Genomic DNA, 15,076 nt, shown 5'->3' on the forward strand with positions numbered 1-15,076 from the left:
GTTCACACTGCAGCAGAGCGCTCAGGGAGCCGGAGCGCAGAGACCTCCTCTCGGTGAGCGCGCCCGTCCCTCTGTCGATCCCGGAACGTCGTTCACACTGCAGCAGAGCGCTCAGGGAGCCGGAGCGCAGAGACCTCCTCTCGGTGAGCGCGCCCGTCCCTCTGTCGATCCCGGAACGCCGTTCACACTGCAGCAGAGCGCTCAGGGAGCCGGAGCGCAGAGACCTCCTCTCGGTGAGCGCGCCCGTCCCTCTGTCGATCCCGGAACGTCGTTCACACTGCAGCAGAGCGCTCAGGGAGCCGGAGCGCAGAGACCTCCTCTCGGTGAGCGCGCCCGTGCCTCTGTCGATCCCGGAACGCCGTTCACACTGCAGCAGAGCGCTCAGGGAGCCGGAGCGCAGAAGCCTGGTCAGTCAAACTCGCACTGGGAGCTGGAGCTTCGCTGCTCAGCCGTGCAGCCTGAGACTGTTACATCATCATTATTTTCTTATTGTCGGATGGATATTGATGATCTCCTGCAAACTCATGTGTGTTCTTACTCTTTTTGACTGTATTTATATATCCTTGTTTTCTGTGCATTTTAACTAATTATTGTACCGCTGTTTATTGTACTGTTCTTGATAAACTTTGATTTGATTTATTGCTTAAGTAATACTCCTGTCCAAAGTGCTTCTATTTACAAAATTTCTGAAAAGTGTTGTATAAACACAGACTGCAAATATAAAAATTAAAATATACATTTGCAGGACACTTTTGGGTTGATTTCGCCAGTGCTCTGCAGGGATTTCTGCAATCCCTTACAGCCTTTTAAGGGTTACGGGTGATGCGATGCCCCCACCCTTCCTTTATGGTTTTGTGATTCTGGACTCAGCTGCCTGGAGGTGTTTTTCTCCACATGCATGTCCTACTGTAGTGCCTCCTGGGCACCTCACATTCAGCCTATACCCCAGGATCAGGCTCTGAACCCATAAACACACAACTTTCAGTTCAGGGTCAGATTTGGGTTCTGAACCCACAAACTCGTGACTTCCAGCCTAGGGTTGGTTTCTGAACCCACAAACCCATGGCCTCAGGGTTGGGTTCTGAACCTACAAACACACAACTTTCTGCCCAGGGTCGGGTTTTCAACCCACACTGCAAAAAATGAAAATCTAAGCAAGTATGATTTTCTTAAATTTAGACAAAATTCTAATTTCATTAATAAACTGACTAACAATGAATGACATTTGGCTTGCTTGCATTTAGGCATATTGTCTTATTTTAGGAAACCTAAAAGAATTTTCTTACTGCACTGGGAGATAATTTAAGCACAGCCTCCAGCCCTCATATCTGGCAGCTCGGGAAGTTGCCTCATCTGTCTGATGGATGGACAGAGACATGCAGGGGGGGGGGGGGGGTGAAAAGGCCTGCGGGCTTGTGGCTGACACTCTCAGTTTCACGACCCCCCCCCCCTTCCCAGGCAGCCAGTCAGACGTCATTATCAAGTGCTGAAAGATCCCCAGAAATGACCTGCTGTATTCATGAAGATCAGAAATCAATCATACAATAATTATATGATGTTAGTAAACACATTTCCAGACATGATGAAATATACCAGTGTTATTTTGTGAGATACTTAACTTATAAACCAATAACAACCTCATACCACAAAAGAATTATACGATTATAAGGTTTGATTTTCACCAGGGAGAATCAGACACCTGAAGGAGCAGCGGCTGCCGGGCCCTGAATGCCTTCCCTTTCCTTAACGGCAGCCGTGTTTAGTGTAAAATCAGAGCCATCGGAATTATTTGGAAGGGAAGCATTTCATTGCTATTATTATTATTATTATTTCAAAGGGAAGCTTTCAATCAAACATATGTGGAGAAATTTGTTAATCTAATAAAAGTTCAAGCAACGTTTGTGTTGAAGCCAAAACTGATTAAAAAAATCCAAGAAAGGAGCTGACAGTGAAGCATGGGGGGGGGGGCAGCCCAAACTAAAGTTAAAGCCCAGGAGAGGGAGGCTGCACCAAAACTGGGGGGGTTAATGACAGCAGGTCTCCTTAGCATGTCAATGTGCTGCCTTTAAAATCATGGCTGCAGTTTCTCCCCCTGAATAAGCTGCAGTTCACACCTGCGGGACGTGAATCTCGCCTCTATTCTGCCGTGAATGGGACTCAAAACCCACTGCCTGTGATTGTCCTGCAAAACACCGCCCCCCCCTCCTGCCAGGCACTGAAAGAGTTAAGGGTGTTACACCTGTCCTATCAGACACCTGTCTCCAGGCTCCCAGCCAATCAGGAGGCGGCCGGGGAAGCTACCTGTCAGCGCATAATAAAGCCGCCGCTCTGCGGCAGGCAGAGATCAAACGAGTCCCATCAGTGCTGCAACAACATTCCTGCTCTCCTCTGCTGCACCGAGCACCGGCGACTCCCCGGGAGACCAGCTCAGCACCTTCTGCCTCCCACCAGAGTCATGACCAAGGAGATCGAGTAAGTGACTGTCTGCTCATGTCTGCTCCTGTGCCTCTGTGCTCCGCTTGGCCGCCGCTCTCCTTCCTACCTGGTGTCCCTGTGCTGAGCCGTCTCTCAGTGTGACTGCGGGCTCCCACAGCCCAGCCTGGGGGCCCCTATCCGGTCGCTGTCTTTGCTAGTGCTCCAATGCTCCAGTGCTCCAGTGCTCCAGTGCAGTGTGCTCATGAGGTTTCCATGTCAGCCAGAGCCCCTGTGTTCTCGGTGCCCCGAGTCTGACACTCTGCGGGGTTACGTGGGGGCCGAGGGGTGCCCGCAGGCTGCAGTGTGTATGTGTGAAGGCTGTTCAATGGCTTATTTAAGAAGCACCATGCCACAGACATCTAGACGGGCAGATGGACAGAATGAGGTCTTCTTGTTTATCCGGAAGCTGAAGATGAAGGTGTTTAACAGATGGGGAGGGGAGTCCATTGGCTCCCCCAGTGCATGCCCTGGCAGTCCAGTGGTTTCCAGCGCAATTCAGGACCCCCCCCCCCCCCGCCCCTGCACTGGGACAAATCCCGCATAGTGTAAATGTGCCCCTTGTCGCTGTAGCTGGTCTCTTGCTGTACTGGGTCGCTGCGTGCTTTGCTATCTTTACTGAGCAGACCATCAAGCAGTATGCCCAAGCAGCTGAGGAACATCCAGAGGAAATCCATTCTGGGTAAAGACAGTGGGGGCCATTCCGAGTAAAGCCCATTACCTCAGACAGCTCAGACTAGAGAACCATCCTGTGTGGTCTGGGCAACTTTGAATCTGAGGTTGAACATTTGAAATCTGTAACGCGTGTCAGGATTTTCAGAGCCTTTTCCTCAAAAATCCTTGCAGAGGAGGTGATTCTGTGTGATTTCTAAAGCAAATGAATGTGTGCCGCCTAGGCGTGTGCGTGTATGCGTGTGTGCGTGCGTGTGTGTGGGTGGTGTTAAGGCTCACGTCTGTTTACTGCTGCCAGATCCGTAGACAGACGCATTAAAATTGTGGTTTTGCAATCGAAACCATCACAGCCTGCGGCAAATATCTGCTGTGCTTCAGGAGGCTAATAAAACGCCGGTGTTTGTGTTGCGAAGGCCGCACACGAGTGCAGCCAATCACAGCCTCCGTATGTCATCCCGCTCATTCAGCTGTCACTGAGTGTCACTCTCGGGGACCTGCGGCCTCCAGCCACCATACTTGTCATTTTTGCGACGTGACGATGAGATCGGTATCTGAAGACGCCCGTCTTGCTCTGTCCCACAGCGCTTTGATGGTTCTGCAGAACGAGACCTATAACTTCCCTCGATATTACGACGGCCTCATCATGGAGCCCTGGAGGCAGTACGGGGATGCCACACTGCAGGACGAGGCGCGTGCCCGCAGCCGCCTCCCCGCCGAGGACGAGGCCACTGCCCTCTCCTTCATGTGTGACCAGTACAAGGTGAGTTGGCTAGGTAGAATCACCAACTCAGAAGTTATGAGACTTTCAGTTCCTCTGTCAGTGCCGAGGGACAGGATGCCATGAAACATGTCATTTGCTCCGTTTCAGGCCCCTAAAGATCAGAAGATGACGCCCTGTGGTCGCAGCATGTATAAGCAGCTTGAGCGGTAAGAGACAGCAGCTGCCCTGTCCCGTCCTCATAAGGGCCAGTCGTTGAAGTTTTGACTCTTGAAAGGCACCTGTCAGGTCTGCGTGTGTGTGTGTGTGCGCGTGTGTGTGTTCGTGGAGCAGACAGACTTGCACTCTCTCTGAGCAGTCACCTGTAGAAAACTGAGGTCAGATTTAATGACTGGATAATCCAAACGTTAAACACAGGGGAGAGATTCTGAGGCAGGACACCCCATCCCACTGCCAGCACTCTGACTCACAAAAGAAATCGTCTGGTTTGCAATGAGAGCCTTTGTTCTGTGAAAAATGCCCTTCAGTTGGGAATGCTGTTATTCCCTCAATAACACTCAGAGCCAAACAAAGCTGGTCTCTGAGCGGGCAGAAAGGACGGATTAGGCCACAAGCGGCGCCCTGCCGACTGTCAGTCTGCCTGGGAGCGGCTTGGGTGCCGGGAGCAGAACGCGCCACATGGTGGCTCCACAGACGCTCAGAGGGCACTTCAGCATGCCGCCCGCCTCGCCTCCGTGCCCGTTATCTCACCAGCCCTCCATCCTGCTCCTTCCTCCCCACCAGGAGTGCCAGCATCACGTCCCCGGACCTGGCTGCCTTGGAAAGCCCCACCCACATTATGAAGCTATTCTCTGAAGTGATTACCAATGGCCAGCAGCAGGAGGCGCTGGAGCTGAACAAGAAGCTGACACCCATGTGCCCTGCCCGGGCAGCGCCGCAGACTGATGGCTACATCGAGTCCAGTGGTGAGAGCTACGACAAGCAGGTCATCAACCACATCTTCGAGTCCATTCTTCTGCCATCGCAGCCCAAGTGGACCCCTGGTGCCAGTCCCGAGGTGAGCATATAGATGGCTTTTCTCCAGCCATGAGCATGCAGACCACAAGCACCCTGTCCTGAGCCTGAGCCTGAGCCTCACCTGCTCTCCTCCATTTGGGTTCCTAGGCTGTGCACTACCCAGAATCCTACGTGGGACCAACCAGCCCTGTATACTCCTACACAAACTCCCCCTCCGAGAAATACAGGTACGCCTTCCAGGAAATCAAGTCCCAGCAGCACCTCACTGTCCATGCACTCCTGCTCCTAATAAGCAGTTGGGAGGATAGACTCACTGGATTTCACTGACTCCATCAAGCTTGCACTGTAATCAATAAGCAAAATGCTTTTCTGCTGGGCTGTATATTTTCTTTCAGACTGACAATGATTTCTTTTCTAGGAATGAGTTTCAGTTTGCCCTGGGTGCCCCCCAAGCCTCCCAGCACAAGACCAGCGAGCTGCCCATGGTCTATCTCAACAAGGGCCAGTTTTACCCCATCACCCTCAACGGGCTGGGGGGGGAAGGCGCTGGGGGCCTCTCCTGCAGCAAAGTGAAGGTGCGTCCCACTCTGACAGCCATGGCCTCTGCAAATACCCTCTGCTGATCCTTTAAGAGCCCTATGATCTCTGAACACAATGTGGACACTTTTTGGCAATCACAAAGCGGTCAGCCATAGGGCCTGAAGTACCCATCTTCTGATATGCTGCCCATTAGCATTAGCAAGAAGCTTCAGTGTGAGGGAGACCCAGGACGTGTCTCTCGTCAGTGATTAGTGAGTAAATTGAAGTCAGGTCACTGTTGTTTTTCCTGTGTGGGCCAAACCCATGCGTGTGAGGATTGGATCTGCTGATTCCCACCCGCAGTGTGACTAACCCTGACAGCGGTGGGGTGTGGTGTAGGGAGCCTGGAAGATTTCTCCATTGTAAATGGACATTACACAGAAGCATAACAACAGCCAGGGACAAAAGAGTGGGAAAATTATTGTGCCTGATGTCATCCTGATGAGTGTCAGGAAAAGCCTGCAGTTTGATTGGAGAGAATAAGCAGAGGCGGATCCTGTGCGTTTGATTGGAGAGAATAAGCAGAGGCTGATCCTGTGCGTTTGATTGGAGAGAATAAGCAGAGGCTGATCCTGTGCGTTTGGATGGAGAGAATAAGCAGAGGCTGATCCTGTGCGTTTGGATGGAGAGAATAAGCAGAGGCTGATCCTGTGCGTTTGATTGGAGAGAATAAGCAGAGGCTGATCCTGTGCGTTTGGATGGAGAGAATAAGCAGAGGCTTATCCTGTGCGTTTGGATGGAGAGAATAAGCAGAGGCTGATCCTGTGCGTTTGGATGGAGAGAATAAGCAGAGGCTGATCCTGTGCGTTTGGATGGAGAGAATAAGCAGAGGCTGATCCTGTGCGCTTGGATGGAGAGAATAAGCAGAGGCTGATCCTGTGTGTTTGATTGGAGAGAATAAGCAGAGGCTGATCCTGTGCGTTTGGATGGAGAGAATAAGCAGAGGCTGATCCCGTCTGCTTCCCCACAGACAGTCATCATGGCCGTGTTTGAGAACGACAAAAGCCCAGAGATGCAGCTGAAGTGCTGGAACCACTGGCACGCCAGGCAGCCCACCGTCAAGCAGAGGGTCATTGACATCGGTACGTGAGCCGTGAAATGGCTGCACCCTCCAGCCCCTCTTACCGAGACCCTATCACTGGGGACACAGTCTTGTCCCCGAGGGCCAGCGTCTGCCATAAAGGCACTGGCTGCGCTGACCATGTCTTGACTCTGCTAACCACGACTTTTTCCATTTGAGTCATCACATCCTTCAGCCAGTTGCACCCACCCCCCCAGGTTCCTTTGAGAACACAAGACAATACTGAAGTGCTTCCCCATGATGTCTTACCTCCCTCTTAATCACACTGTGTTCTTCATGTTCTCCTCCAGCGGACTACAAGGAGGTCTTCAGCAGTATCAGCAATGTGGAGGAAGTAGCCTTCAACGCATTGTCCTTCATCTGGAACACAGCCGAAGAAGCCAAGGTGAGACTCATCAAGGAGCAGGAGGTAACCAAAGGTGTTAGAGACCTTGGTGTAAAACTGATGCGAGCCAATAGTATAGAGGAAGCTTTCCTTCATGACTCTCATAAACCCTGGGGTGGGTGACAGCCAATGGGCACAGGCAGTACTGTGCCCCCCCCCCCCCCCCCCCCCCCCCCCCCACCAGCAAGGAATTCTTGGCATGTCACCACCCCAGGGTACCTGTCACCACACAGACGCCTTGAAAGAGCCCAATCTGATCTGCTGCTTGCCCCAGGCTCTCTCGGGCGGGGCACTGAAACTGGCAGCAGGTGTTAAAGAAAAGAGAGAACAGGAGGGGGAGGTGCCAGAAAGAGAGAGGAGGGTGTTGCCACAGCAGTACAGGAAGAAGCCACTCCCTGTCTGCCATTCAGCTGTTCTCATGGGCCGTGGGGGGGGACCTTGGTATCACCCCCAAATGTGACCCTTGAGGAACCTCGTGAAGTCCTGAGTAAGGAATGTGGCCCAGCTGGGGGTGCGGTGGAGCGCTGTGGTGGGGGGGTGCGGCGGGGGGGTGCGGCGGAGCGCTGCGGTGGGGGGGTGTGGCGGAGCGCTGCGGTGGGGGGGTGCGGCGGAGCGCTGCGGCGGGGGGGTGCGGTGGAGCGCTGCGGTGGGGGGGTGCGGCAGAGCGCTGCGCTCCACCTGTCCGTCCCTTGTCATCTCCCACCTTGAACAAGCTGGGACTTGCACACGTTGACACGCCACTAAACTCTCACTTTCCCGCGGAAGCGAGCAGGGCGCAGTTAGCTTTGCATTTGGGGATTAGCCAGACTCCCTACCGCTGTGCAGCCTTTCTGTTCTGCTACTCCTTTATCATCTGTGAGGATGATTATGATCACCCCCCCCCATCTCACTGTAGGTCTACATTGGCATCAACTCGCTGAGCACGGACTTCTCCTCCCAGAAGGGTGTAAAAGGCCTCCCCCTCAACCTGCAGATCGACATCTACGACTTCAGCAGTGGCACCAACCGTCTCATCCACAGGGCAGCCTGCCAGGTCAAAATCTTCTGTGATAAGGTGAGACTCCCTGTCTCATGTCCAGAACCTGCAAAACATGCCTGAATTGGCCCATAAACTCAAACAGCTCCAGGTTAGTTGTTAGTTTAGTGCATTGCAAAATGCAAAATATTCCGGAAGCTGTCAGGTATGTTCTGCCCATGAAAAATACGGCACCTTGACCTGGGATCCGGTGCCGTGGTCTGCCATGCATGCTGTACACACCCATATCATGACAACAAAACTGGCACAAAAAGAAACTAGATTAAATCAGTGTTTTTTGGTGTTGCTCCTGTACCGTGAGGAGAGGGATGATGTCATCAGCCGGGCCTATGGGTTCCGCTTCAGCTGGAGGAGACACAGAGCAGTCAGCAGACCCTGGGCTGCCCCTGATATCTCCCCATCTTTCAGCTTAAATCCTCAGGACAACAAGTCCTTTGCTTCCATCTGACAAGAACCAACTGATGTGGTTTTTAGTCTCCGGCTCGGGAGACAGACGACTGGGGTCCTGCACCTGCGGCTCACGTGCAGCCGTGGGGCATTTCTGCAGTTTTAGATGCCTGTAGCCACGCTGGTTCTGTCAGAGCTCTTAGCTGGAGCTGACTCAAGAACTCTGTGCCTTCATCTCTCTCCAGGGCGCAGAGAGGAAGATGAGAGACGAGGAGCGGAAGAGGGAGAAGAGGAGGGTCAAAGCCACCGATTCCAGCCGAAACAGTGAGTTTTCCCGACCCCCCCCAATGGAGTCTTTGGGCTAATCACCGCCTGTGTCAGCCAGGGGCTCATTCCACACAGTGATTTATGGGCCTCGGGGTCACGCCTGCCTATAGGCAGGCATGTCAGGCAGGCGTAGGGCGAGAGCCTGGCCCAGCATCAGAACTCCTACAGAGCAATACTACTGGCCAATGGAGTAAGTGGGGCGGGGGTGGGGGGGGGCATGTCAGGCGCCGCAGGAATGCCCTCCTGCAAGTTAAGGGCGGCTTCTCACGCCTCACTGAGTCCTGTTTCGCTTGACTGAGTGACAACGACCAGGCCGAGCTCCGCAGCCCAAAGATACAGATAAATAAGAAGGACAGATAAATAAGACTTACCCCCCCCCCCCCATGCTCCTCAACAGCGTCCAACAGCAAGCAGCCAGTGGTCTCCAGCTCCATCAGCAGCGACTGCACCTCCTTCAAGATGCTGGAGGACATGGTGACGCTACCTGTGCTCTTCATCCCTGAGATGCACTTCTCCAGCATGCAGCGCTGCGGCCTGGTAAGCTGGGGGGGCCGGGGAGGGGGCTTGGGGAAGGCAGGGGGGAGGTGGGTGTCACACGGGGTGTTGAGCATGAAGCCTCACATGGGGGGGCCGGGGAGGGGGCTTGGGGAAGGCAGGGGGGAGGTGGGTGTCACACGGGGTGTTGAGCGTGAAGCCTCACATGGGAGGGGGGGGGGGGGGTCACATGGTGACTGACATGTACATGCCCCCCTGCCCCTTTTCAGCCTTACTGACAAAACCAAATAAGGGCAGCATGTGTCCTGTCTGGACAGGCCAGGTTCCCACAGTCAGGAGACTCGGGAGGGTGGGGAGTGCGTGTGTGTATTAGTTTTATATTACATTGTTGGGACCAAATGTCCCCCACAACATGATAAAAACCTGTTGTTTGATGTTGTGGGGACCATTTTTCAGGTCTCCACGAAGATCTGTGAATCCAATCAAAAATTTTGTTTGGTTACTTATGGTTAAGGTTAGGGCTGGATGGGGGTTAAGGGTGATATTAGAGTTTTCCCCGTAGAACTGAATGGAGAGTCCCCGCAAAGATAATTACAAACCTGTATACATATGTCTGTGCATGTGTGTGTGAATGAGCCGGCATTCGCAGGCAGGACCAGAGCTGCATCTGCAGGGTATGTGAGAGTAAGAAACAAAGTGTAATGGGCCGTGAGCTGCTGGGCTGCACACGCAGGAAGCAGACGCTCCTGTTCCTGCTTCAGGCTGCCCTCAGTCTTGCTCCACAGGTCTCTGATTGAACTCTGTTCTTTTTTCCTAAACAGGTGGTCCCTGCAACTCTGGGCGAATCCGAAAGGTAACCATCAACATCCTCGCTGCTCTTTCTGCTCAAGACTGTCTCATTCTACTGCCTTTGCTGACCGGATGTCTGACTGCTCCTCCAGGTCTGCACTGAAAAGGAGAAGCTGCCCAGCATACCCAGAGGGCAGTGAGCACTGCAGCCCCACCCCCTGCAAGCAGCCCAGGCAGGAGGAGCCTCAAAGAGGTAAGATGCCAAGAAAAGCCCAGGCTTGTGTAGGCCTCAGGCCTCCTGCATGGCACACAGACCCTGAGCGTGAATCCTCGTGTTTCAGTGCTCCTGTACGTTCGGACAGAGGGGGAGGAGGTTTTCAACGCCCTGATGCTGAACACACCGAACCTCAAAGGCCTCAGAGAAGCTGTAAGTTCCTCGTGCCGCTCTCAGGCGCTGCTGTCCTTTGCCAGCACACAGGAAATGGAAATAACCTCTTTGACACTAAAGCTGGGTCTCCTGGTTTCTTCTTCACCAGATTTCGGAAAAATACAGCATACAAGAAGAAACCATCGGGAAGATCTACAAAAAATGCAAGAGAGGGTGAGTTTGAAGTTACCTTGTGGAGTGCGTGTGTCTGTTCATGTTTCTGGGTTTCGCTGGGCTATAGATTTCAACGAGACATTAGTCTCAGTTTCCCTTTAGATACCTTGATCTGGAAACCAGTTAGCACTTGTTTAAAATCTCAAGTCTTCCTTTTACGAGGAACCTTCCAGAAAGTTGACGGACCAGTGGGTAGGAAAGGTGCTCCTTTGGAATGTGATAATTACCGTTCTTAAAGAAAGAGAAGAAAAGATTTCAAAACTCAGATGAGTCACACAATTGTCTTATTTATTTTTCTCTAATCTGATAAACCGAAACACCAGGAAGTCATGTGGGCTGTTTGTTCCATAGAGAGTGAAAGATACCTGACGCGATGGCTGACTGATTATGGGAGGGAGGCCTCTGACTGTGCAAAGCCCGACGGGTGGGGGGAGTCTGCAGGATGGGCTTTCCTAGTTGGGGGGCAGCAGTGTGTCCGGATGTTGCCGGCGCTTTCAGGTCTGTGGCCTCCGCAGTCAGGATGGTCTCGAAGCCGACCCTCTCCTGTGAGGGGGCTGCCCCACTGAACGGGCAGGATGGTCTAAACGTCCCCAAATCAGCCAGCCAAGAGCGAACCATGATTAAGGGACACATCTGTGACACATCGGTGCCTCTGAAGCGTCGCAGACGTGTCCCGTGCCGTGCGAGTCGGGCAGAAACAGCCGTGAGAGAGCCGGCGGGCCCCGGGGCCTCCAGCTGCCTTTCAGGTTCCACGGCATTTTCTCCCTTCTTTGGCTCTTAATCAGCCAGAGCCCCCGGGGCCTGGGTCCGTGCTCCATTTGAGGGAGGAGAGCAGTGAGGAGGCAGCTGCTTCCAGCATGCAGGCAGGAATCGCAGAATGAGGGCACCGCTGATGGTCACCTGTCACCTAAATGTTCTATCTGCCCCCCCTGCAGGATTTTTGTCAACATGGACGACAACATCATCGAACACTACAGCAACCACTCGGCCTTCCAGATGGAGATGACGGACTTGATGGGACAATTCCAGATCACACTCAGCGAGTTGTAACCAACCTCTGCACCCCCCCAACACAAATTTATCAGCTGCCTTTTGATTTCAAACCTCTAAAACGCTGCCAGCAGGAGACGGACAAGGAACTCAGGACCTCAGCCAGACACGAGCTTACCCCTCATGCCTCTGTAAATACACACCAAACTCTTTTGTACTGTTTATGGATTTTTGTTACCAATATTTTATATAATGAAAGCAATTAAGGTTTGAGTTTTGTAAATACGATGTAAATAGAAATAAATATGGAAAACGCGTGTGAGTCAAGCGGAGAACTTCCGGATTAATAGCTGAACGAACGCTGCCTATCAACTCGTGCTGTTACAACTAGGCAATATTGTGCAGTGTCACCCGCTTTCCACAGGGTGGTGCTGATGCTACTTACTGGGCTTAACATTTCTTTGAATTGCCCGGCGCTGGCAGAAATACGTACGCTGGGATTTTTATTTTATTTTATTATTTTTTTAGCCGCCTGCCATTTCTTAGTCTCGTTTAGATCGCCATTACTTCCTTTCATTTTCATCCCTAAAGCAAAAAAATGGCTTTCAGAATAAATCACACATTTCTCCAGTAAAACCGCACAGCGGTGTGGTCGTGCCCCGTATCACATTTCGCGTATGCACCTGTTGCATATGAGCGTGGACGTCCTTTCAAAATGTCGGCATGAACCACGAGAGAACAAACAGCTATTTCAGCATGACCCCATGTTTCTGCCAAGATTTCGGTCTCCAGACTGTATTTTACAGCATTTCAAGGCTTTGTATCTCTGTATTATTGTGTAATGTCACTGAAAGTGCCACGCATTTCTAAACTGTTCTTTTTTTAAATAAAGCTTATAAAATGATAAACACGGCATTTTATTGTTGTGTGTTCCAGTCTTATTCGATTGTATTAAACAATACTGTACCGGACACCCCTACGTCTCTCGGCGTCCTCACAGCACCCTCGACCACCAGTTGAGAAGTGAAAATGTGCCTGGTACTTATGTCCTTTACTTTTTACGTCAGGTTACGCTTTCGCACTTCAGAATCGTGAATACAGCAGGTACCCAGGCCTTCCATTCTCTATTAGTATGCACGTCCATCCACACCGAGCTTTCTGAGAAACGGAGGAAACACCAAGAGCACCAGCTGTTAGCAAAGGGCTCGTTTCTTATATATCATGGGGAAGTTTTAAGAAATCAGTTTTGGGATCCTAAGGAAAACTGTCCTATACTGTCACCTGATAAGGAAAACACCACGGCACTGAGTAGTTTCAAAAAACGAAAATATACACAAAGTGAATGTTAGAGAGCAGCGCCCCCTATCGGGAATATGGGCTATGAAAGAAAACTGGGCTAAAGTCTCTTTGGAGAAGGCGGCTGACGTGGAGGATTAACTGAGGATCACCAAACACAATGAGCATTCCAGTAACACGGAAAAATTATAGGGGTGGGAATCGGAAGTGACCGCCCGATTCGATATTACATCGCTATATATTAGCCGCTTCAATATGTATCGCAATTTTGTGTAATAAAAAATAAAAATTGAATTAGTTGAAAATCAAACTTGCGATATCAGGAATTGAATTGTAACTAGTTATACTTCAAGTTAAATTATGAATTCCCGATATCAGACATTGGTATTTTGACTAGTTCAGATTCCAACTCCCATCGAAATGAATGAGAAAAACGTTTTGAATCCCACTAGTTAAAATTGAATTTCCGATATCAAGAATTTGTATTCTAACTAGTTACAACAGAACTGAACTTAGTTATTTTTCTGGAAACAAATCCAACATGCTAACTCATTTTAAACGACATCATCAGAGTGTGTGATTTTGCCAGGAAATTCAGACCGGGCTCAAAAAAAGAACTAATACTAAAGTTGACACTACATGATTTAGGCCCGATTTTCCCCTTGATATCTAATATGCCAACTATCCGGACCTGTTGGCAACTCCAAATCCCAGTGTGGAAAGTGCTGTGACTGGCAATGACCAGCTACAGCCAATGAGAACGCAAGACACGGGGTGAGGTGAAACCTGAGGGAGGAGTTAAAAAAAAAAAACGAAAAACTTAAATAGTTCAGGGAATAGGTAGAGAAAATCAATGAAATTTTACATTTCACACACTTGAGGTTAGTTGTAGCTTTAAAAGGTGCAGGAAGACTCTGCACTCGCTTATTTGTTCATAACAGCACCGTGCCAAACGTGCACATTTCAGTCCCTTAAAATCAGGCTGTGCAACTGGGTGAATGTATTAGCCGCACCCAATGTGAACAACATAAATTCAGTAACCCATGTTTCGAGTCTCCGCCTGGGTTGCATGTGTATGGAGTTTGCATGTTCTCCCCGTGTCGTCGTGGGGTTTCCTCCATGTACTCCGGTTTCCCCCCACAGTCCAAAGACGTGCTGAGGCTGATTGTTACTAAATTGGCTATATGTGTGCATGTGTGAGTGACTGGTGTGTGAGTGTGCCCTGCGATGAGCCGCCCCCCCCATCCTGGGTTGTTCCCCGCCTCGTGCCCATAGCTTCCGGGATAGGCTCCGGCCCCCCCGCGACCCAGAGGGGTAAGCGGTTTGGAAAATGAATGAATGAATGTTTAAACTGATGTACAGAATTTATTTTATTTATTTATTTTTTTTAACTCTCTCACCACCCCGCTCTCTCAGCTCCTCACCACCCCGCCCTCCCAGCTCCTCAGCCGTCTGCCCTCCCAGCTCCTCACCTCCCCGCCCTCCCAGCTCCTCACCACCCCGCTCTCCCAGCTCCTCAGCCGTCTGCCCTCCCAGCTCCTCACCACCCCACTCTCCCAGCTCCTCACCACCCCGCTCTCTCAGCTCCTCACCACCCCGCGCTCCCAGCTCCTCAGCCTTCTGCCCTCCCAGCTCACCACCCCGCTCTCCCAGCTCCTCAGCCTTCTGCCCTCCCAGCTCACCACCCCGCTCTCCCAGCTCCTCAGCCGTCTGCCCTCCCAGCTCCTCACCACCCCGCTCTCAGCTCCTCAGCCTTCTGCCCTCCCAGCTCCTCACCACCCCGCTCTCCCAGCTCCTCACCACCCCGCTCTCCCAGCTCCTCAGCCTTCTGCCCTGTGTCACAGAAATGGTGCTGAAAGAGAAACCCAAAGAAAATCCAGGCACATGTGAGCAGCACATCACAGCTGCATCCAGGGGACTGCATGAGGATGAACGCCATGTGTCATGTGACACCACATGGATTGTATGGCATTCAAGGTGAGGCTCATAGGCTGGGCAGCATTTTAGATACAACCACTGTACATCTGTGTATTCCACCTTCATAGACTAATATTAAAGTGGGAGAATTCAGTAAAAAAATTACTCAAAATATTCTGGAAGCATGAGCCTCTATTCAGGTATAGTCATAGGTGTCGTTAGGGTCGGCACCTGTCCCCTATAATACAGCATCACCCCGTATATTATGGATGCAGCAGTTCTTCCAATATGGAACGATCCCATACTGTAAGGGA

The 15,076-nt window shown here is 51.4% G+C and overlaps 1 protein-coding gene across 1 annotated transcript; it reads left to right on the forward strand.

Moving 5' to 3' along the window:
• Nucleotides 1-2,323: 2,323 nt before the first annotated feature.
• Nucleotides 2,324-12,457, forward strand: grhl3 (grainyhead-like transcription factor 3). The gene is made up of 16 exons (XM_023842523.2): nucleotides 2,324-2,472; nucleotides 3,727-3,904; nucleotides 4,013-4,071; nucleotides 4,646-4,919; nucleotides 5,027-5,106; nucleotides 5,298-5,454; nucleotides 6,429-6,540; nucleotides 6,830-6,924; nucleotides 7,820-7,978; nucleotides 8,593-8,671; nucleotides 9,072-9,211; nucleotides 9,991-10,022; nucleotides 10,111-10,211; nucleotides 10,300-10,385; nucleotides 10,495-10,559; nucleotides 11,495-12,457. The coding sequence occupies exons 1-16, from the start codon at nucleotides 2,456-2,458 to the stop codon at nucleotides 11,607-11,609; spliced, it is 1,749 nt and encodes a 582-aa protein (XP_023698291.1). The 5' UTR covers nucleotides 2,324-2,455; the 3' UTR covers nucleotides 11,610-12,457.
• Nucleotides 12,458-15,076: the final 2,619 nt, after the last annotated feature.

The sequence above is a fragment of the Paramormyrops kingsleyae genome, chromosome 14, assembly GCF_048594095.1.
Source record: "Paramormyrops kingsleyae isolate MSU_618 chromosome 14, PKINGS_0.4, whole genome shotgun sequence".
NCBI lineage: Eukaryota > Metazoa > Chordata > Actinopteri > Osteoglossiformes > Mormyridae > Paramormyrops > Paramormyrops kingsleyae.

Excerpts from the sequence above, each read along its gene's own strand:
- grhl3 (XM_023842523.2), top strand. Across the intron at positions 4,072-4,645 it reads ATGTATAAGCAGCTTGAGCG|GAGTGCCAGCATCACGTCCC; the intron begins GTAAGAGACAGC and ends CCTCCCCACCAG. Across the intron at positions 5,455-6,428 it reads TCTCCTGCAGCAAAGTGAAG|ACAGTCATCATGGCCGTGTT; the intron begins GTGCGTCCCACT and ends GCTTCCCCACAG.